This window comes from Cebus imitator, unplaced genomic scaffold (genome assembly GCF_001604975.1).
Source record: "Cebus imitator isolate Cc_AM_T3 unplaced genomic scaffold, Cebus_imitator-1.0 Scaffold491, whole genome shotgun sequence".
Classification (NCBI taxonomy): Eukaryota; Metazoa; Chordata; class Mammalia; order Primates; family Cebidae; genus Cebus; species Cebus imitator.
Window position 1 is genome coordinate 559476 of NW_016107806.1, and position 23074 is coordinate 582549.

Consider the following 23074-nt stretch of genomic DNA (forward strand, 5'->3'; position numbering starts at 1 on the left):
GGCCGCCTCTCCTCTTTATATCCAGCTGCTTCTGTTGTATAAGCCGCCCTGGTGAGTTTGGAATGACGCAGTTCTCTTGATAATCTGCCACAGCACATCAGCAATATCTCAGGATTTTGGATCTTAACTAGGAACTGTATGGCAGACATGTGGTCCCTGCCCTGTGCTCACTTCTCTGGGATGACATGGGCATGTAAACAGAATATCCTAATAGCTGTGGTGAGTCCTGCATTGGCATCAGCATGGAGAGTGTGAAATAATCTCAGGCACATTAGACAAGGTTTCCTTGAGAAGGCGATTTCTTATCCTAGACAAGAAGATGAAGAAGTATTTGTCACACACTCCATCCTAATCTTTATGTGCCATTGTCAACTGGAGGGAATGCCATAAGGTGAAATATGAACTGGAAAATAAAGGAGGGCAGGCCTACATCAGGGGTGGTCAGTTGCCTTCTGAACTCTAGCGATAGAGTTGAAAGTCCAGCAACCCCAGCAAGCTACGAGGTCATTTACATTATTCTTTTTGGCCTAGTTCCAGATTCTGGGGCCCAGGTTCTGGGGTCTTCTCCTAAGCTGCACAGCCTGCCTGCAGGACTGGAAGTTTTTAGATTTTGCACTGCTGTTTACATGAGGTAGTATTGACCAGAATTTTCACAAATGCATTTTATAATAAAAAATGATATAGAGCACAATTATGAGCTGGGATCCAGCACTGCTACGTGCTGGGAAACCAGGAGATCTGAGGTAACTGTTTCCCCTCCACGATTCCAATTCTGGATGGGAAGACACCGGGGAATCTGAGGTGATGTACCCATTGCGGCAGGAGTGGGGTCAGGGTGAAGGAGGCGCAGATGAGGCAGATCATTCCTTTGGGGTGAAGGGATGGCGGTTCACCCTCTGAACGTCTAAGAGGAGTTGACATTACAGCTCAGCCTTGAAATGTAATGTTAATGAGACACATGAAGTATTCAAAGGCATTTCAGGCAGAGGCAGCAGTTTGAAAGGTTGGTACTGAGGCATGAGATACTGAGCTACATTGATGGGGGTGTGTTGTGCATATTTGGAATAACAGCAGCTGATCAACAGGAGGGATTCAGAGGGTGCTGGGCACAGAGGACGTCAGGCACCGGCCTTGGGACTCTGGCATGACGGTTCCTGGGAGTGACCAGCAGTCCTGATGTAGGAGGGAGGAGGAAAGTGGGGGAACATGGTTCTGGGCTAGAGATTGACAGGGAAGGTGTGGCCTGAGGAAAGTGAGCAACAGAGCTAAGAGAGGAAGGAGAGCGATTCTGGGGTGGATCACGGGGCAGGCTGCATGGAGAAGGCAGCAGGGGGCTGGGAAGAAGGGAGAGAAGGAGAGAGAAAAAAAACTCATGATCTGACATTGGGATTTGGGGGTGAAAACTGCAGGTAAGTCCTGAATGCTGATGAGTGCAGAATATGCTCAGGAAGGAATGTTCCTGATGAGGAGAGGAGATGGTGGTCTGTGAACAGAGGTGTGAGCGTGGACAGGACCCGTCATTCCCAAGAACAGATAGCTCATCCTACACACTTCTGCTGGTGGGATGGAAAGAGAATTTTTGAGATAGTTGCCTGATTCCTTTAAGAAAAATGTTGTCCTGACTGGGAGGTTAACAGGAGACTGACCAGGTGGTAAGAGTGATATGGACAGATGATGTGAGCCTCAAGGAGGAACAGAACAGCAGCTGCACAGGACGTGGCCTGGAAGTGACACTGGGGACAGGTGAACGTTGACCCTGTGTTGCGGACTGCATGGAGACACCCACCAGGGCTCTGCCAGGACAGCCCTGTGTCCCGCTCGTTTCTGCATCCTCAGCCCGTAGCATAGTGCCTGACCTGGAGTAGACTACCAGTGACAAACTGCTCCATTTCCACAGACAGAGATGCTGCGAGTTCTCACCACAGTCAGCATGAGCTCCGTGTGTCAGTCCTTAGGGCATTTCCATGGTGCCGCCTTATTCAGGCCAGACTGCTTACTTGGACTCCTGGACTACCTTGAGCTCCTCAAAACCTGAAACATTCATTCATCCCCAGAAATCAGATCCTGGCATTTAACCAAACATCACTGAGGACAGCTTAGGAGCAGGGTGACTCCCTCTGACTTCCACAGGGTCACCCACATAGGCACACACACACAAGCACACAGCAAAGGGACAAGGACGCAGCCCCAGGAGCCCAGGCCACAGGACAAGAGAGTCCATCCTCAGGGCACTGCTGAGCCTCCCATTCACAGCCACAGTGGCCCTGAGCCTGATACCCTCCAGGATTTCTGTTTCCCCAGGCCCTGGAGAATAGCTGGGGTAGGAGCACACTGAGAGATGCCAGCTCCTTCTCCCTGCAGTATCTGAACCCATCTGAATGACCCTGGTCCTTGATTGACAAGGAGGAGCATTGCTGTGACCTGGCGGAGGCTTTCCACCGACTTCCACCTGGAACCTGCCGTGGTGGCTGCATCTAGGGAGAGGGCCAGAGGTGGACACCGGGACCTGTGTGAGAGGCAGCTCAGCTCTGCTGGAAGCCACAGGAGGGACATTGCTGGAGGGACATTACTCCTGGGTGACTCACTGCGTGAGAGTCAGGGGATTCTCCAACAAACTTGACCTGGAATTGGTAGTTTTGACAACGTCAGTCACAAAGAGAGGGACATAAGGCAAGTGTCTCATGGCGGGACACACTTTATTGTTCTGGGGTCTCTGGTGGCCCTGGGTGGGGCTGGATCAGTGGCTTCTCCCGGAACAGGGCTCCGCTCCGTGGCTCTGCTTGTGGTAGTCAATGGCTATGTCTCCCAGAAGGGACAGATACTCAGAAAAATCAATCTTCTTATCCCCATTCTTGTCCTTTTTCTCAAAGGCATTGGCCAGGTAATTTGTGCCCTTTTTGTCCTACGGAGAGAAAAACATACAAACGAGAAAAATTCAATCACAGACAAGTTTTGGAGCTGGGAGAGGAGGGGAGGAGGCAGAGACAGAGACACGTGCCTGACAGCACAGGGCGCGTCGCTGAAGTTGGGGTGAGGATGACTGTGTTACCCCTGGAGTTCCCTAGGGAGACTTTTTGACAAAAACCTCAGGGTGGGAGGCAGGTCCTGTCCCAAAGCACTCTGTTAAGTGATCTTGGCAAGGGGAGTCTCCTGCCCCAGCCTCACTCTCACCTGTCCCCAGCCTTTAAGGGCACTACCTACCTTAGGTCTACCCCAGGTAGACCTCCTCTCCTTTCTTCTCTGACCTCCTCTCCTTTCTACTCTTTTTCCACCAAAGTCATCTTTCTGGGTTCCCTGTTCTTGGTCATCTAGACCCTTAGGCACCTAGTAGCCCACAATACTTTTCAGATTTGCTAATGAGTTTTGTTTATTACAAAGAGGGGTATGAATTTCAACTAGCAATGGAACTTCTAGTGCTTTCCTATCGATCTCAGGGATGTTGATGTGGGGCCTTCGGGAAGCAGGACCTGAGCATGTGAATTTAAGTCTCACAGAGAGAGGGTCAGTGAGCGCTGGGAGGGACTGTGCACTGCCCGCAAGCTGCACTCTGCTGACCGTCTAATAACATCTTTATATCTGTATAAACCTTTACCATTGTCAGACTTGTTCCCCTATCATCCTTAGATCCCCATAGGGTCCAAGCAATAAAGCCCTATTTGCAAACGAGAAATTTTTGAATCAGAGGATGAGGGTGACCTGTCCAAGGTCACACAGGAAAACGTATCCTCAGCCATGCCAGGGCCCAACCAACATTGAGAAGCTAGACCCCGACTCACACAGGCACTGAGGAAGTTGGGGAAGTTCTCCTTCATCATCGTCAGCAGGCTGGGCTTGTCAATCTTGTCGTCACGTCCGGTGTATTTGTGAAACATGTTGATCATGCCCACTATGGACTTCTCAGCTTGAGTGCTGCTCATCTTTGCTTTCAAAAGGCTTCAAAAAACAGAGACAATCGTTTCTTTCCCTTCCTTAGAATTAAGGTCTCTATATGAAGGTGTAGAAAGGACAGCTGAGGAGCGAGTAAAACAGGGCTGAGATGGAGCAGAAGGAACTCGACTTTTTTAATGTGATGAGGTAATTTGCTCAAACATGGGAGGGTCGAACCAAGTCTGAGACCCGCCCCATCCTGGCCGGGGCCAAGAGGAGATGTAGCTGGAAGGCCAGCTGTGGACGGTGCTTTGGAGAGCTAGAAGCAGGAAGAGACGGGGCCAACAGCACGTGGAAGAACTGAACCCTCCTGAGCTGGGACCCCCAGCCACAGCCGCGCATGGCAGACCCCACTCCTCAAACAGCACCAAATCCATCTCCTCCAGCTTCACCGTCGGGGTGAGAGTCACAGGGGCAGGACAATGGCCTTTGATCTGGTCTCTGACCCTCCTGGGCTGCTTGAGGAACAAGACACCGTGGGCCCCACCTTGACTCAAGTGCGAGCCCTGCCTGACACGGTGTCTGCAGGCTCCAGGTGCACATGTGAGTGTGGACGTGAGTGTGAGCTGGAAACACAGCCCTGTCCTGAGCACGGGGGCCCTTCCTGCATTCCCTTGGGAATGAGAAACAGGCACAGCCTCTGTTACGTGGAACAGAAATGACTTCCTGGTTCTTAAGCTGTTGAATGGGATGGGGGTGAGGCGGGGGTCCCTTCAGGTCTGCTCTTGGGAATTATCTGCACCCTCTGAATCACCAAGGCTTGACTCTTTAAATAAAAAGTTCTGACTTTCCAAAGCAGATAGTCTGGGCTGGCCTGCACCCAAGCCTGAAAAATAGGACAGTGCAGCTCTCACTTCCCACCCTTTCCAAAGAACCAGAAAATGACCTTGGCTAACGCGTGTAGCATCTGACAATAAACCCCCATCACCTCCCAACGCAGGAGAAAGCGCCGTGCCGGCAACTGACTAAAAGGAGCCACCCAAAGCTTTTTGAATCTGAGGCCAAAGCAAGGGGCTCAGCCCAGTTCCGAGGATAACTGAGACTTTGTAGGTCCCAGGCCTGGGGCTTTGAAGAGCCCCCAAAGCATTCACAAGGGACCTTTATCCCTCCACCCTCTGTGGGGGTGGAGCTACAGAGGGGATTCAGAACCCCAGACCCCAACAAGAGGATGAATCCAGGGAGGAGAAGACAGGGAGGAAACAGAGGGTGCTGTGCTCAGGTCCCACTGGGGACATTTCCACAGGAATTGTCTCAGGAGACCCCGTAGGAGCAATGGGCAGGGCTGGTCCAGCCTCCTGGTTCTACAGAGGAGCGCTCTCGGGCTCCAGTGAAGGTCACACATCCCGGCTGGTGGCAGAGCTGGCCTAGACCCTGGATCCTGAGACTTCATCCGCAGCCCTTCCCCCTACTGCAGACAGCACAGCAGGCCAAACACTGGGCACTGCTAGAAAAGGCAGAGGGGCAGGTGAGACTTACCAGAGCTGGGACGTGTCAGCAGGGGAAGGATGCGTGAGATGTGTGCGTTTGGACGAACAGCAGTCCCTTTATAAGGCTCAGCCTGGCTCTTCCCAGGGGCTGGAAGGCCCGGGGCCACCTCTGTCATCTGTTTCTTGCCCCACATCAGGTGGGTGGGACACACCCAGCAGACTCTGCTCAGGATTTCTGGCCAGAGTCCCAGGTCACCAGGTCCCACACCACCCCAGAGACCGCACTGGGGCCTTCTCTGGCTCAACCTTGATTTGGGGGTAAGGCAGCAGGTGCATGTGTAGTCGCGGGACAGCAAGTGGAAGAAAAGAGCGCTGGGGCTCCGGACCCAAAGAGGATGGAGCTTCAGCCTCCAGAGCAGCATGGTCTGTCTGCTCCGTCTCCTAGTCCTCCCGCACAGTTGCTGTGACGGCCTGTTCACGACCCCTCCACGTCCTGCGCGTTTTCATGTGCAGACATCAGGAGCCCTGCTGCGCCTGCATCCTCCCCAGTCCTCTTCGTCCTATGAGGCAGGCACCGCAGCCTCTATTTTTGGAAAGAAGTTGAGATGTTTCCAAGGTTACTCAGCTAGTAAACACAGCAAATCACCATAGGAACACAGAAAAGCCCGAATCAAATCCTTACTCTCATCCCCTCTGCTCTGTCTTGGGTCGCATCAGGGCCTGCCCCATGGGAACTCAAAGTCCAGGGAGTGAAGCAGGGTCACCTCACTGCCAGTCATGGGTCAGCCCCTCACAGAAGCCCTGGATCCAGGTGCGGGGACTGGGGTCGGGGTCTCCCTCTCTAGGTTGAGTGACCCCCATGGAATAAGCCTGGAGGCAGGGAGTGAGCAAAGTTCTTTCCTGCCCCAAGGCAGTAACTTCCCAGAAAGTCTCCAATGTTTTTCTTCCTCTATGCAAAACAGCCTGTGTAGGAGTTGGGCGTTGTGCTTTTGGCCATAATGTGCCCTAACCTGCTGCGGAAACGTTGACCCAGGTAGGGGCTAGGAGGTTGGGAAGGCGCAGAGTCCCTGGGGCACGGTGAGGAAAGAGAGATGGTGAATCACTGAAATGGGCTCTTTTTCTGCCGCCCCCTTCCAGTGTTCCTTGTGCGCTGCTGGAGAGTTCCGGGTTCATTCAGTGCCGGCCCCTTAAGCACTCTGGGGCTCCATAGAGCCAATGTGATATCTTCCTAGGTGGGGCCTATTTTCTCCACCCATCATATCCCTTCAGCTTCCTTCTCCATCAGTCCTCATGTAACCAGGGGCACCTGCTTCTCCCTCTCCCACTTCTGCATATAATGGTGATATTATTTTAGTGGCAAAAGATATACACACACACACACACACACACAGACACACACACACACACACACACACACACACGGAATACTCAACCATAAAAAGGAATGAAATGACACCTTTGCAGCAACATGGATGGAACTGGAAGCCATGACCTTAAGTGAAATTACTCAGAAACACAAAGCCTAATACTCCGTGCCCTCACTTATAAGTGGGTGCTACATCATACATACAGATGGAGGCAGAGAGTAGAATCACAGCCACTGGAGACTGTGAAGGGCGGCAGTCAGGAAGTGGGTGAAGGATGAGACATTTTTAGTGGTATAATGCACGCTATTTAGGATGGGCTACATTAAAAGCTCCGACTTCACCATTGTGCAATCTATTTATGTACATTTGTACGCGGGTTTTTGAGGAGACATATTTTCAGTTCCTTTGGGTAAATCCTGAGGAGTGTGGTTTCTGGATCCTATGGTAAGAATGTGTTTAGTTTTTTAAGAAAGCACCAAACTGTCTTCCAAAGTGGCTGTACTATTCTGTGTTCCTGCCGGTAATGAATGGGAGTTCCTATTGCTCCACATCCCTCTTCAGCGTTTTGTGTTGTCAGTGTTCCACATTTTGGCCATTCTCATAAGTGTGTACTGGCATTGCACTGTTGTTTCAATCTGCGTTTCCTTGAGGACATATGATGTGGAGCATCTTCTGACATGCTGATTTGCCACCTGCTGTATCTTCTCTGATGAGAAGTCTGTTAAGGTCTTTGGCCCATTTTCTCATTGGTTGGTTTGTGTCTTACCGTGAAGTTTAAAGAGTCCTTTGTATGTTTTGGATAGCACTTCTTCGTCTGACATGTCTTTTGTAAGCATTTTCTCCCAGTCTATGGCTTGTCTTTTCATTCTCTTGACAATATCTTTCACAAAGCAGAAATTTTTAATTTTAAAGAAGTCCAGCTTACAAATTCTTTCTTTCATGAACTATGCCTTGGTGTTGCATCTAAAAAGACATCACCAAAACCAAGATGATCAAGTTTCCTCTTATGCTACCATCGAGGAGTTTTGTAACACTGTGTTTTGCATTTAGGTCTGTGATTCATTCTGAGTTATAGATCATCACCACGTAGGAAAAAAAGGAACAGAAGTAAAGCAATACAAAAGAAATCAGGGACAACAATACTAATACAAGACAACAAAGAATTCTAAGGAAAGAAATTAAACAGAAAAGAAGAATAGTTCTCATTGATTAGTGTGCAAGTCACCAAGATGCAACAGTCTTATCCTTTTTTGTTTGTTTGTTTTTTTGAGACAGAGTTTTGCTCTTGTTGCCCCAGCTAGAGTGCAATGGAGTCATTTCGGCTCACTGCAACCTCCTCCTCGTGGGTTCAAGCGATTCTCCTCCCTCAGCCTCTCGAATAGCTCGGATTACAGGCCTATGCCGCCATACCTGGCTAGTTTTTGTATTTTTAGTAGAGATGGGGTTTCATCGTGTTGGCCAGGCTGGTCTCAAACTCCTGACATCAGGTGATCCGCCTACCTCAGCCTCCCAAAGTGCTGGGATTACAGGTGTGAACCTCAGTGCTGGTGATAGTGTTATCCTTGTATACACAAGAACACAATTTTAAATTATATAAAGCAAACGTTAAAAGAAATTAATGAAAACTGACAAAGTTATATCACTTGGCAGGTTTTGGCAGAGTCTTCCCAGGACTCAATAGAGTAGTCAGATAACAAAACAACAGAAATGGTGCAGAGCAGGGCGGGCAGAATCTGCCACAGCCCAGAAGCAGCCCCAGACATAAGGGCACCGTGGATGACAACAGCCGCGTCTAATAAACATTAATCTCCAGAAAGGGGTGGCCAGCTGGATTTGGTTTGAAGACCATAATTTTCTGATTCCTGGTATAAAATATTTGAAGGACACACTTACGTTTATTTATACACACATACATTCATAAATTTGTGCTCAACCATGAAGAATATGCATAAATTTCAAACATATTTGAGACATCCAAAAACTGATCATTTGTTTTTGCCAAAATCAGAATCTTAGCAAATTAGCCTAATAGAGTCTTATCTTTTGCACCTGCTGATCACAGTGAACCCTGTGAGCCCTTCCCCTGTGTCATGTCTGGAACAAACACTCCATAAACCCACCCCGCCCCAGCACGCATCCAGCCTCCCAGCCACTGCTGACCACCGGGGAGAGCTCGCAACAGGCTGGCCGTGAACAGGAATCTGGCTGGTTGATATGTTCATCTCCTCCATGTTTTGGGGGAGCTCCCCTCTCCTCAGTCTGAGGTAGAGGCAACTCACTCCTGGGTCTCTAGAAAATCTCAAGTTGCTGGGGAAGAGGACAGGAAGCCATTTGCTCTGTTTGCTGTATTCTATCCATTCATTTGTGTTTTGAGTGCCGACTGTGTTCCTGGCGAGCAGGTGTGGGGGTGTCAGGGAGATGGAGTGGATGTGGACGGTGCTTTGAGCCATGCTCCGGCCCCAGGAGGGAGCTCCACTAAGCCAGTGTGTGGTGAGAGAGTGGGGTGGACAGAGCCGGGGAACCCCCAGCTCCCCAGGCAGGTCAGTGGTCACTTTCTCTGTGAAGCCTTCTCCAGGCAGAGCCACCATCCCCATGTCCCTGCACATCTTGGTGACAGCCCTGGCCACACATGTGCTATGTTTGATGCCACCCGCCCTTGGTCGTGTGCCCCCAGCCTCCAGTGCAGAGAACTCCGTACACGTTGGCTGAACTAGCAAGTGAGGCAGGTGTCTTCAGAAAGGTTCAGGTAAAGTGTGTGGGAACTTGGAAGAGGAGAAATCGCTTTTCAGGTGGGGGAACCAGGGAAAGCTTTGTTGGGCATCCTTTCAATAGGACGTGGAGCACTGCCAGGAGCAGAGGGGAGGACAGAGAGAGCCACAGGGATGTTCCGAGACAGTCAGCTCTTCTGTTTGGGGCCCTTCTGGGTGGTGTTGGCCGGCTGCATCCCTGGACTCAAGCGGCAGTTGGGGGAGGGGGACAAAGAGAGAGAGAGAGAGTCCCACAGCGTTCACAAGAGATTATTAGGACTCTGTTCTGCTGTCAGCCATCCGCACTGGAGGATGAGAACACCCAGCTGCAGCCTAGAGCCTGTGGTCCAAGGGAGGGCAAGGGTTAAAGAAAGGTGCAGAGAGAATCGGAGGCTCTACAGGTGTTATGTCCGGCACAAGACCTGAGGAGGTGGGGGAGCAGCCTGCTGCCACAGCCCCCTGCCGCTTACAGGCTGGGGTAATTTCTAGGCCTGGGCGGGGGGGGCGGTGGTGTCTGGGCGTTGATGACTTGCTGCCTGGGAGGATATTGATAAGCTGCTTATGTGATCAGGTGGGTTGGACCTTTTTATGGTGGGACGTGACAGGCTGTTTCTTGGACCTTTGCCCAGCAGTTGTGGTAAGGATGTTCCTGTGCCTTGCAGTCGGGACGTTAGGGACGTTTCTCACGGCCAGAATCTCCATGGAATGTTTTGCCGTGACCAAGGTCTGTAAAATGGCAGGGGGCTTATAAAATGATGAGGTTTTGGGCTAACACCCACCATCCTGTCTTGAATGGGTTGGCTGGAAGGCTTGACTGTCAATTCTGTTATTCTGATAAAGGGGGTTGCTTTCTCAGAGGCCACATACACAGACAGTGCTGGGAAGTGACCCATGAGTACCCTGAGAAATTTACCTATTCAGCCAGATTTCAAGTTGGCAATGATCGTTCCTCATCTCATCCAATTTCAAGAGGAAGCTGGGCCCTGTAGGTTAAAACTGGCAAGCTGGAGAAAGCAGTGGAGGCCACTCCAGGAAGGTTCCCTGACCAAGGGGAACTGCAGGATTCTGACTTTTGTCAGAGCTGTTCTGTTACAGTTGACGCCAGTCAGAAACGCAGGCCAAACTCTGGTCCTGAGGGCAGAGAATTGGTTTTGTTTCCCAAGCTTCCCCACAGTGGCGCCACCGCGCACACACCTCGCCCTTGTGGCTGCAGGGGAGGTCTCCACGTGCTGGGCCGTCCTTGCCGGTTCCCGCCCTTCTTTAGGCTGTGTGTCCTACGTTGGCAGCAATCTTGCAGCTTTTAAAAAAAGATATCTTCACCACCAGCTTCTGAAGACCAGGGGCCTTTTCTTATTTCATCTGCATTCTTCTCTCTCTCCAAGGCCTACCAGAGAGCGCTGCACAAAATCATATGCTGGGGATGAAATTGTTAATGGAGTTGGTAGAAACAAGAACAAACTAAAACGATTAAATTTTAGTAATGGGGAATTAAGTAAATCTTGATTCATATACACATGGAATCCCTGTGATGACACGAAATGGACATTTGGTCTTTGTCCCTGTTCCTGACACTGAGCATCTGAAACCCTTGGAATTTCCTGAATGACAGGGGTAAGGAAGCTCTTTTGCTATTCATAACAAGCTCCTCCAGCCACACTGAGTCTGTGCTAATGCGGTGACTCTTGGTGGACCCCTAGATAGCTGCAGGATGGGGCTGGTTGCCAGAGGAACCAACCATGTGATTAGAGGGCTGGAGCTTTCAGCCCCACGCTGGGCCGCCAGAGAGCAGCTGCGGGAGGCCTTCACTCACGAGTGAAGTGATTTAATCAGCCATGCCCAAATAACGTGACTGCCACAGAAACCACAAACAACGGGGCTCAGAGAGCTGCTGGGCGGGTGAGCACGTGGGGTGCAGGGAGGGTGGGCACCTGGAGTGGGCCTGGGAGCTCCATGCTGCCGCCATGCGTGGCGCTGTGTGTCTCTTCCACGTGGCTTTCTCTGAGTTGCATTATTTGTAATAAACAAGTAATCACAGGTAAAGTACCTTTCTGACTCCTGTGAACTCCTGTAGCAGATTTTGTAACCCAAAGAGGGGGTTTGAACCTCCAACGTATAGCCAGTCAGAGTATGTGAAGGCAGGTGCTGAGACTGGCATTGGAAGTGGGCGCAGTGTTGTGGGGCTGGGCCTTCACCTTGTGGGGTCTGTGCTAACTCTGGGTATTAGGGTCAGAACTGAATTGTAGGATACCCCCGTGGTGTTCAAAGAGTTGGCGAATTGGTTAGTGTGGGGATTAAAAAAAAAAAAAGGAAATATAAACCCCCACACATTTGATGTCAGAAATGTGTGAGTCAGAATGGTTCAGGAATTCCATATAATGTAGCTATTTAGAATCAAGCACTCAAAAAATATTTAATAATTGGGGAACTGTTTTAAAAATAGTCCTAATTGAAAAAGCAGGTGATAAAACAGCAGGGACAGGGCATGGCCGTGGCCCACAGAGTGGACGTGGAGTGGGTTAATGAGCCATGATCATTCCACATGAGACAAGGCCACAGAACTCAGGAAACAAAGCTTGTTTTGAGCAAGAGTCATGTCAGATTTTGACAGGAGGCAGAGCAGAGAGATGACTTTACATAGGTGAAGCTAAGAGTCCACGATAAAGTGTTCTCAGCCTTCACATGCAAAGTCACTTGATTTTCAACAAGCCCGCCAAGCCAATTCAATGGAGAAAGAATAGTCTTTCCCACAAATAGTGCTGGGACAAGTGGACAGCCACATGCAAAAGAATGAAGCTGGACCCCTTCCTTCCTTCCTTCATACACATAAACTAACTCAAAATGGGTCACAGACCTACGCAAAAGAGCTAAAACTAAAACTCTTAGAAGAAAATACAGAAGTACATCTTCAAGACTGGGGTCTTGAATATCTTTACATTTGCTATTGAGGCTTTTTTACTCTTCGACAGGGCTCAGAGAGCTGTCAACCTACAGGTCACTTGGAATTATCCTTTTGTCCACTTGTGTGGTCTAGTTTCATTTTCATTTCATGAGAATGAACATCCGGTTGGTCCAGTAAAATGTATTGAAAAGCTTGTGCTCAGCAGTGCCACTTTTGTCACAGAATAATACTATACATGTGTGTCTTTTTCTCAGACTTCTATTTAGTTCCATTGATCTATTTGACAGTCCTTGAACCAGACCAACAGTATCTTAGTTACTGGAGTATTATGATAAATCTTGACGTCTAGTACTATAGATCCTCCCATTTCTTTCCTTTTTCATGATTGTCTTGGCCATTCTTGGCCTGTCCATACACTTTTTAGAGTTAACTTGTCAATTTCTAAAAAAAAATTCCAGCAAGGACTTTGGGATTGGGATTGCACTGAATCTATAGGTTACGTTTGGGAGAACTAACAGCTTTACAATAGCAGAGTGTTCCAGTCCATGAATTTGGTGTATCCCTTACTAAAGATCTTTTAGTGGCTTCCCATCCTGTTTAAAGTCCAAATTTTGCAAAGTCCTCGTTGGCTTGTCCTCTGCCTTCTCCTGAGACCTCATCTCCTGTCTCTCTGGGCTCCATTGACACCACTCCAGCCCTTCTTTCTGTCCGTCTGTCAGCCCAGGCCGGCTCCCACCTAAGCGCCTCTGCTCCAGCTCTTTTCTCTAACCGTGGGGCCCTTCTCCCACTCTCCCCAAGGCTGGATCCCCTGTTATTCGGAGACAAGGTAATGTAGTGGTTGAGAACAGGTAGGTGGGGCCCGCGGGCCTGGGTTTGAAATGTGCCTCTGCGTTACCAGCTGTGTCCCCAGCATGCTCCTTTCATTGTCATTCCTTGTGCTCCTTCAGCAATTGAGAAGAAGAGGAGATGAAGGGGTGAATGTGAAGCCCATGGAACGGTGCTCAGCAAAAAGGAAGAACTCACTGCGGCTGGTCACCTTCTCACTCTGCAGCAGCCTCCCGGTCCTACAGAAGCAGCCCAGGGACTCCCTCTGCTCGAATCCTGTTCTGATTCTCTACACGGCAGTAACGCATCCTCTCTTTATTGCATTCCCGGTGAGGATTCTAATGCATCTAGTAGCTCCCACTTCAAGCACAGCCCATCCAACACATGTTTCAGATACTTTTGAGGCTGTTGACTAGGATATCAGGTTGCTCTAATCCTAAAGATTAAAAAGGGCCAGGTGCGGTGGCTCATGCCTATAATCCCAGCACCTTCGGAGACCAAGGGGGAGTGGGCAGGTCACCTAAGGTCAGGAGTTCGAGACCAGCCTGGCCAACATGGAGAAGCCCCGTCTCTACTAAAAATACAAAAATTAGCCAGGCGTGGTGGCAGATGCCTGTAATCCCAGCTACTCGGGAGGCTGAGGTTGGAGAATTACTTGAACCCTGGAGGTGGAGGTTGCAGTGAGCTAAGACTGAGCCGCTGCACTCCAGCCTGGGCGACAGAGTGAGACTCTGTCTTAAAAAAAAGAAAATTAAAATGGTCTGCCGGGCCTGTAATCCCAGCACTTTGGGAGGCCAAAGCAGGCAGATCACGAGGTTAGGGGAACGAGACCATCCTGGGTAACACGGTGAAACCCTGTCTCTACTAAAAATACAAAAAAATTAGCCGAGTGTGGTGGCATGCACCTGTAGTCCCAGCTACTCAGGAGGCTGAGGCAGGAGACTTGCTTGAACCCACAAGGCCAAGGTTGCAGTGAGCCAAGATCACACCACTGCACTCCAGCCTAGGCGACAGAGTGAGACTCCATCTCAAAAAAAAAAAATATGTAAAGAAGAAAGTATAGGCTGGTGAGAACTGGCAAAAATCCCAAAAGCAGCCTCAATATTTAATTAGAATAAACTGATTTATCGTCTTGAGTACCACACCACATTTCTTTAGTTTTTAAGATAATCGCTTGATTGTCTGCACCCCCACCCCACTGCCCTCTTAGCCAGCAACTGAATGTTATCCTTCTAGAGGTCTTCCCAATCCTTGAGTTGTATAAAACCCTGGGTGGGAACAGGGTTGGGGTCAAGGGTGCTTCAGTGCCAATTGTGAGTAAACCTCTGAATACTAAACTCTGATTTTATTTTTATCTTGCCCAAATTCCCTTCTAAGGGATCTGGGGAGTTAAGCCCTACAAACCATAAATTCTCATCAGATGGGTTTTATTTAACCGTATATATCGTGACTTACTTTCCATCCTGACTCTGGTATAAGACAAGGAAGAAAATCAAAATATCTTACCCAAAAACATGTTTCTTTGTCACATGTTGAAATGGCCCTGCAAGCTTTGTCCTTGGTAGGGGAAAATTCGCATCTGTAAAAAATCTCTATTAACATAGCTAGACCTTTTCCTTCCAGGGCCCTCCAATTCTGAATAAACTGAGAGTCTAGCACCTTTTAAAGGGTCTGACTAGGAAACATTTTTTCAGCTATTGTTTCTAAGGGCAACTGCTATGAGGCTTCAAAAGAACATTGGTCTCCACAATCTTTTACATTAACCTGAATTTTCCTTTTTATTTATCCCAGGTCCTTAAACAAAACTCAACCAATTGTCAACCAGAAAATGTTTAAATTTACCTACAGCCTGGAAGCCACACTTCCTCCCTTTGCTTCAAGTTGTCCTCCCTTTCTGGAACAAGCCAATGCATTCCTTAAATGTATTTGATTAAGGTCTTCTGTCTCCCTAAAATGTATAAAACCACGCTGCACCCAACCACCTTGGACACATGTTCTCAGGACCTCCTCAGGGCCGTGTCATGGGCCATGCTCACTCATATTTGGCTCAGAATAAATCTTTTTAAATATTTTACAGAGTTTGACTCTTTTTGTCGACAGAGAACACCTAAATAAATGGAGAAATATACCATGTTCATGATTAGAACACTCTATACTGTAAAGATACCAATTGTCTCCAAACTGATCTATAGATTGAATGTAACACCAATCAAAATTTCTACAGGTTATTATTGTTGAAATTGACAAATTGGTTCCAAAATTTAAGTGGTCTGAAATAGGCATAACTATGAAGAAATAGAACAAAGCTAGAAAACTTACTCTACTAAATATCAAGACTTGTTATGTAGCTATAGGAATTTAGCATTGGTGCAAGGATGGATAAAAACAAATGGAACAGAGTAGATGGTACAGAAACAGACACTGCAGTGTTTTGGGAAAAGGATAGTGTTTTTAACAAATAATCCTCATTTAATATGCATATGGAAAAAAGACCTCTACTTCACTTCATACATCAGAATTAATTCTAAATTGATTATAGATCTAACTGTGAAAAGTAAAGCAACAAAGCCTCTAGAAGAAAACGTAGGAAGATATCTTTATGATATCTTGGAGCAGGCAAAGATGTCTTCAAGAGAACAAAAAAGCATGCATTGACGATAAAGGTATTACATGTACAACATTAGAGGTACGAATTACTGTTTATCAGAACTCATCATTACGAGAGTGGAAACGCAAGCCACAAAGTGGCAAAATATATTTATTTTCTATTTATATATGTGCATATATGTATATGTATACACACATATATATTCATAAATATAAAGAATGTTATATGCAAAATATATAAGAAATTCCTGCAAATCCATAGGGAAAAGGCAGACAGCCAAGAAAGAATAAATGGGCAAAAGTCTTGAACAACCACTTCACAAATGAGGATATTCAAATGGTCAAGAAACTCCTGAAAAATACTTAGCTTCATTAGTCATCATGGAAGTGTATACACTGAAACCACAACAAGACCACAATACACATTCACAAGAATGGCTACAATTAAAAATAGAGATAATGAAGAATGTAAAATAACTAGAATCTTCCTTCTTACACTGCTAGTCATATTGTTAAGCTGATACAACTCGCCTCTCTCAATACCATTTGGCAATATATACTAATGTTGAATATGTTCGTATCCTATGACCCAGCAATTAAATATACAAAGAAATGTTCACCTATGTGCACCAAAAGTCACCGACAAAAATGTTCACAGTGAGGAGGGGCACAGTGGCTCACCTTGTTATCCCAGCACTTTGGGAGACTGAAGTGGGAGGATGGCTAAGGCCAGTGTGAGACCAACCTGGGTAACACACTGAAACCCATCTCTACAAAAGATAAAAAATTAGCTGGTCATGATGGCAGTCATCTGTAGCCCTAGCCACTCAGGAGGCTGAGGTGAGATTGCTTGAGCCTGTAAGTTCAAGGCTGCAGTGAGCTATAATCATGCCACAGCACTTCAGCCTGGACAACAGGGCAAGACACTATCTCTAAATTAATTAATTAATTTAAATATTCTCAATGGCAATATAATATTCAAAACCTGGAAACAATGCCAAACTGAAAAAGCTACCTACTGGTGGTAGAATGGATGAACATACATGGTGGTATATTCATACAATGGAATGCTACACAATAGTTTGTTAAATGAACAAACTTACAGTTACCTACAACATGAGTTGATTTCACAATCAACATTTTTAAAAGAAACAAGACACCAAAAAAATGCATGCCACCAGCATGACCAACATGGTGAAACCCCATCTCTACCAAAAATACAAATAATTAGCCTGTCATGGTGGCTCATGCCTGTAATTCCAGGACTCCAGAGGCTAAGGCAGGAGACTCACATGAACCCAGGAGGTGGAGGCTGCAGTGAGCTGAGGTCACACCACTGCCCTTCAGCCTGGGCAACAAGAGCAAAACTCATTTAAAAAAGAAAAAATGTATGCCATGTAACTTAATTTGCATAAAGTTAAAAACAATGCCCATCTATGATGTCACACTAAATGTAAGTGGTACTCTTTTAAAAGTGGGGGGTGGAGACTAAAATGGAGCATTAGAGGGGGTCTAGGGTCCTATTAATAGTCTATTTCTTGACCTGGGTGCTGCTTACATAGGTATGTTCACTTCATGGTAATTCATTGAGGAGTACATGTATAATTTGTGCCTTCTTTTAGTAAGTTGACTTTCAGCATAAGAAACTTCCTGGTCAAGTGTCCCCTTTTCCCTTCCTTCTCCATTAGCCGGCCCTGCAGACCTGGAGTCCCTGCAGATGGCAAGCTGTGAGAAGTAGAAACTAGAAAGCACATCCCCTTCCCTAAAGGTAAGCACTTGCTAATCACAGGTCTCAGCTGAGGGAAGGGAGTGAGAAGTCTTGTTTTTGAATGTACAGCACAAAGGATACAACTGGAACGGCTGTGAGAGGCCATTGGTGAGAGGCAAAGCAGGCAGGAGTTGAAAATGGTGAGCAGCGACTTTGGGCAATTTATCTTGGCAATCACTTGACTCCGACAACACCAGGCATGCAAAAGCCAATGCTGAATAGAATAACACTGGAAAATGAGAGTGAGTGGCTCACTGTGGCCGCAGTCCAAAAGAAATAGTCTAAAGGGGAATTTCAGTAACAAGCTGGCAGCGAGATACTTAGAGGTATGGGAACTTTTTTGGTTCCTCAAATCCCAATTTTTGACCAAATAATGGCAAATATATGTATGTGTGTGTGTGTGTGCGTGTGTGTGTGTGTGTGTGTGCATGCGCGCGTGCGTGCATGCGTGCGTGTGTGCGTCTGCCATTTTGGGTTAGTTTGGGTCCTCCAAGAAGAGGCCAAGAAAAGATGCAAAAAATTTGTTGGAAGAAACATCTGTGAAGGATGATTGGGGAGGAAGAAGATAGCAAGAGATGGCAGGGAAAGCCTTCAAACTTCAGTGCATGCCTGACACCTGAGAAGGGACCTGGGAGGAAGGAGAGTTGGGTGGGAAGAGTCTCAGACTACAGCATAGTTCCAAGAAAGGGTTGGCCATGCTGGTGGGGAGTCCCCAAGCCAGTCATCCATTGAGGAACCCCACATCTTTCAGTAACTGGCCCACCTTGGTATTCCTGCTATGCTCAGCCATTGGCTGACAGAGGCCCACAGGAAGTGTGGCCCAAGTGCAAAAATGTTGGTGGAGTCAGAGGGGCAGCTGCTGGCATTGTCAATCCCCCATGCTACCTGTAGCATGAGATTCCTGTAGCCTGCACGTGTTCATGACCTCTGCAGCCCACTCCTTGCCCATCATAGATCTGCTTTTCCACACGGGTTAGGGAAGACCTCCCCCATGGTTACCATGGGCCTCTTTTCCTGAATTACCACCGATCACTGTAGCTGGTCTCAGGGATGCAGCTGGTACTCCTCTCCCTCATCTTCTGTGCACTCTAAATTCCCCTCACCCTTTGCTATCACCTAGGCAGATCTTAATGAATTTCCTAATGGTGCAACCCAAACCTTCATTTCTGAGGAAGCTGAGTCCTTGACCATCATCTTGTTCTCAGACCAGAGTTGCTGCACCATGATGACACGATGTTCACAGTTACAACAGGGCAAGGGAGTACCAGGAAGTGGCCAAGTGAATCACCTGGGTTCTGCACGCACTCCTCACTACCTCCATTGTGTAGCAGCAGCCCTATTTCCTGCTGATCGAGATCAATTATTCCTGCCCCAAGATAGACTCATCCTCCGCCCTGTTGATCCCCTCTCCCCTGTTGGAGCCCTGGTAGCAGCTGCAGCTTGTAGTTCAATGGGGCCCTTGTTGTGTCCCCTGGTATGCCTCCTCTAGGGACCAAGACCTTTAACCTTTCAGAACCAAGAGTTGTAGGGCTAAGAAGTACACACGCCCCAGGTGGGTCCCTGAAGTGATTGTAAGTGGGGCCAACCATGAGTCTTCAGGAAGGAAAGGAAATAGTTAATGTATCTACTGCTTCCTGAAGGATGGAACCTCAGCCTTGCAAAGTGTTGCCTCTGAGCAGGTGATTCAGCTGTGCCTTTTGAGGCTGTGCCAGGGCTCTGTGAGGCCAGCTGCTTCTGGGGGATGTGGCGTGTGATACCACCATGAGCTGGGTCCATCCCGCACCCACTTCCCTATAAAGCTGAGTCCCCTGGGTGCATTCCATGCCTGTGGATGGGCATTCTGTAAGCCCCTCGATAGCGGTGCTGGCCGAGGCTACGCAGACAGGAAGGGAAAATCTGCACCTATGAGAACAAATCGTTGGTCCTTTCTGTATAGAAGGTGCCCATGGTGGAAGCCCATTTGGCTCCAAGTGGCTGACTGGGTTCAGTGAGAAATAGTTCCATATCTGGAGCTCAGCATTGGTCTCTGCTGCTGACAGGCTGGGTATTCAGAGGCAACAGCAGCTAGGTCAGCCTTGGTAAAGGGAAGTCCATGTTCTTGGATTCACTTGTAACTTCCACGTCTGCCATTACGGCACTCCATTAGAGCACTCCAGTCATGTGCCCACTGAGCCAGGGCTGGGGTGGCCAATGGCAAAGCTGTCTGATGTCAACTGGCCTCGTCGTCGACTTGGCTGTTCACTGCCTCTCCCTTATGCTTTTCAGTGGGTGATAAAGTGTAATAAAAAAAGATCTTCATGCTCTGTCCCCACCCCCATATGTCCATCCACATGCCTCTACCCCGACCTTCCCTGTCTCGTCTCTTCTCATCCCTTTCCGTTCAGTCCTACGACTACATGGCCAGGCCACTGGCTGCTGCGAATAATTTGTATGTATTCTCACCTCAGTCAATTCTCCTTCCAAATGGATGACAAGGTCCCTTGCGCACATATGTCCTCATTCCCATGTACATACATGTGAGCAAGGTACCTCGGGCTGTTTTCCAAAGTCACATTTAAATGTGGCTATAATGCAGCTGCTGTCCATTTCTGGCTTTCACTCATGTGGCAAGTTGACCATCCACAGACCAAGGTCAGGCCACCTTCTCTTCCTTCAGTTTATCACATGAGAAATACCGCATAGCTATAGGCTTGGCTTGGGGAAGAGGCATGGTGGAAACCCCACAGATGACATGGTGTTCTAGGCCACATGCCCACGCCGCTGACTCACGCCCTCCAGTTGTGCTCTGGCTCAACTCCAAAGATACCATTTCTGTTTTATGATGGCCTGCTGTCAGGTTTATTGTGTAACTCAGTGGGTCCAGCAGAGCCCAGCTCACAGTGGACAGCTTGAGATGCTTGATCACTTGATGCCCCAGGATCAAACCAGGGTCCAATAATATGCCAGACCTGTTTCCCAAAAAAATTATATACTCCCTGCTATGGATGGCGTGGCCTTGCTCCAGAATTCCAGGGACCTGCATTGCAATTCTCCTACTGGGGCTTTCCATAAACTCCTTAATATATTTTTACCACCATCAACCCCTCCAACATCACAGGGTCTACCAAAGTAAATGGCCCAACTGGATGGCTACGTCCAGTATGATCTGGACCTGCTGCAGAGTGCTTTCCCACTCCTGACCCCACCAGACCTGGCATCCTTCCATGCTACCCAGTTCATGCACCAGAGCAGTATTCCTAGGTGTGGAACACGTGGCCTCCAGAACGAGTGAGACTTACCACATGCTTGCTTCCTTCTCTGTGGTAGGGCATGCAAGAGGCACCAATGTGTCTTTTATTCTCATGGGCTATTCCAGGCCACCTCTGACCAAAAACCTCACTGATATAGTAGAGTCCCTGAATCTTCAAAGTGTATGTGTCTTACCAAGATCTCTAGAGTAGAAGCCACCCCTTGCTCATCCTATCTGATCAACGTGATGCTCCCTGAGGGAGGTTAGTGATAGACGGAGGATCAAGTCCAGGATCAGCCCACCAGAGCCCTCTGGCAGAACCTCTCAGCTGACCTGGATTCTCAGCCACACCAGGGCCCAAGGATTCTTCCTCTACTGACACCTCTCCCAGCCTCAGACCCAGCAAGACCTCCACTCACAAAACCTGCACAGATTTTAAGAAATTCTCCTTCATCACCTTCAATAGACCTGGCTTGTCTAGTGTAGCATCTTCTTGGGTGTTAATTGTGAAATAGATCAATCATGGCATCATAGACTTCGCGGCATGGGTATTACTCATCTTTGTTTTTAAAGGGCTGCTGGAATAAAATAATTTTAAAGGGCTGCTGGAATAAAATAATAAGCAATGTGTTTTGTCACAAGGTATGGTTCTTTCAGGGAAGAAGGAGGCTGATGTATGATAATATGGGTTGGAAAGATCTAAGGGAAGGACGGTGTGATATGTGTGAGGGTTGTGCTGAAACAGAACTGGATTGTGATGATACACAGAGAAAGGAGAGAGCTGAGCTTCTGTGTGCGGTACAGCAGCCTGCCTGGCACTGGATGCCGGTTATTGGGAGCTCTTGTGATGACCATCAAAGGAGCATGACATTTGTGGCAAGACTCCCCAGCCAAACACTGCACATCTTCTCTGCCCCACCTCCAAGATTTAGCAGCAAACTCTTCTCAACAGCCTGGAGGGTCAAGGCTGGAGCGTGATATCTTAGGCAGGACAACTGTCCTAAGGAATATAACTGGTTCACTCTGGACAGGCCCCCTGAGAGTCCTGGACCTCCTCTCCTACACACATATGCATATGCACACACACACACACACACACACACACACACACGTGCACACAAAACAGCATGACAGCTCATGCTGTACGTAGGTCATACTCTGGTGCAGCCTCCACTTTAACAAAACCAGCACTTAGTGACCACCTCCTGCTGATGAGTGCAAATGTAAACAGGAGTAAATATCCCAGGAACACTAAAAAATAATAATGAAAGGTTGTAAGCAGTAAGTAGAGGTTGTGCTCCAATTGCTTCCAGACTATAAGTCAGAAGAAATGCATGCAAAATTTCTTGATCTAGTGGAAGGGTCAGAAAGTCCTCAGATTTTAGCCACCGTTGTGAGTTATCTACTCCTGCTCCCTCTCAATCAACCAAATCAAAGACTTTGGCCTTTTTTTTTTTTTTTAAGACGGGTTTTCACCATGTTGGCCAGGCTGGTCTTGAACTCCCGACCTCAGGTGATCCACCCGCCTTGGCCTCCAACGTGCTTGGATTACAGGCGTGAGCCACCATTCCCAGCCTACATTGGCTTTTTAAGAAAAGGTTGTGTCTAGGATGTCAACTGAGAAGGAAGACACTGGGATACAGGGCGAGAAGGACTCTTCCCAAGGTCACATACTCTAGTTGGTGACAGAGCTGGTGAACTGGGCCAGTCTGATAACCAGTTAAAGGCAGTCTCTCCTGCTCTTCAGGAATAGCACATGGGCTGTATACCTGTGTGCACCACCACGCTCAGCTAATTTTAAAATACTTTGTAGAGATGGGGTCTTGCTGTGTTACCCAGGCCGGTCTCAAACTCCTGGCCTCAAGTGATCCTTTTCCCTTGGCCTCCCCAAGCCCTGGGATTACAGGTGTGAGCCACGGCACCTAGAATCAGAGTCTGACCTGACCCTGTAATGACTCATTGAAGAGAAGAACATGTTGGTAAGGAACAGGTGCTTCTCTGGGACCAAGAGTTGGCCCAGCACGTGTCCACCAGCCTCCAGGCCCAGTACCCATGCTCAGTTACTCCCAGCATGGCCCTAGAGCTCATGAATGCACCAGAACCCTGTGCCTTCTGAGCCTTCTGATCCACTCCAATCCCTAGGGCTGAGGTAGGGTAACAGGATATATTGGATCGGAGCAATGAAGATCTTTGCTGAGCCCCACAGAAACTGCATTGCGCATCCAGGGATGGAAACATGGTCTCCCCTGGTTCCCTTTCCAGTCATTCAAAAATAATA

The 23074-nt window shown here is 48.1% G+C and overlaps 1 protein-coding gene across 1 annotated transcript; it reads right to left on the bottom strand.

The window, feature by feature from the left end:
• Positions 1–2677: 2677 nt before the first annotated feature.
• On the bottom strand, positions 2678–5705 carry LOC108292415 (protein S100-A7). Its single transcript, XM_017513295.2, has 3 exons — positions 5404–5705; positions 3777–3933; positions 2678–2902 (listed from the first exon to the last, which is right to left on the bottom strand). Exons 2-3 carry the CDS (start codon positions 3915–3917, stop codon positions 2738–2740), a joined length of 306 nt encoding a protein of 101 aa, XP_017368784.1. The 5' UTR covers positions 3918–3933; positions 5404–5705; the 3' UTR covers positions 2678–2737.
• Positions 5706–23074: the final 17369 nt, after the last annotated feature.

What these genes read in the sequence shown, in the direction of transcription:
- LOC108292415 (XM_017513295.2), bottom strand. Translation starts at nt 3,917, where the DNA reads ATGAGCAGCACTCAAGCTGAGAAGTCCATAGTGGGCATGATCAACATG. An exon ending in CCAACTTCCTCAGTGCCTGT is followed by an intron (nt 2,903 to 3,776) that starts GTGAGTCGGGGT and finishes TTCTCTCCGTAG; the next exon opens with GACAAAAAGGGCACAAATTA.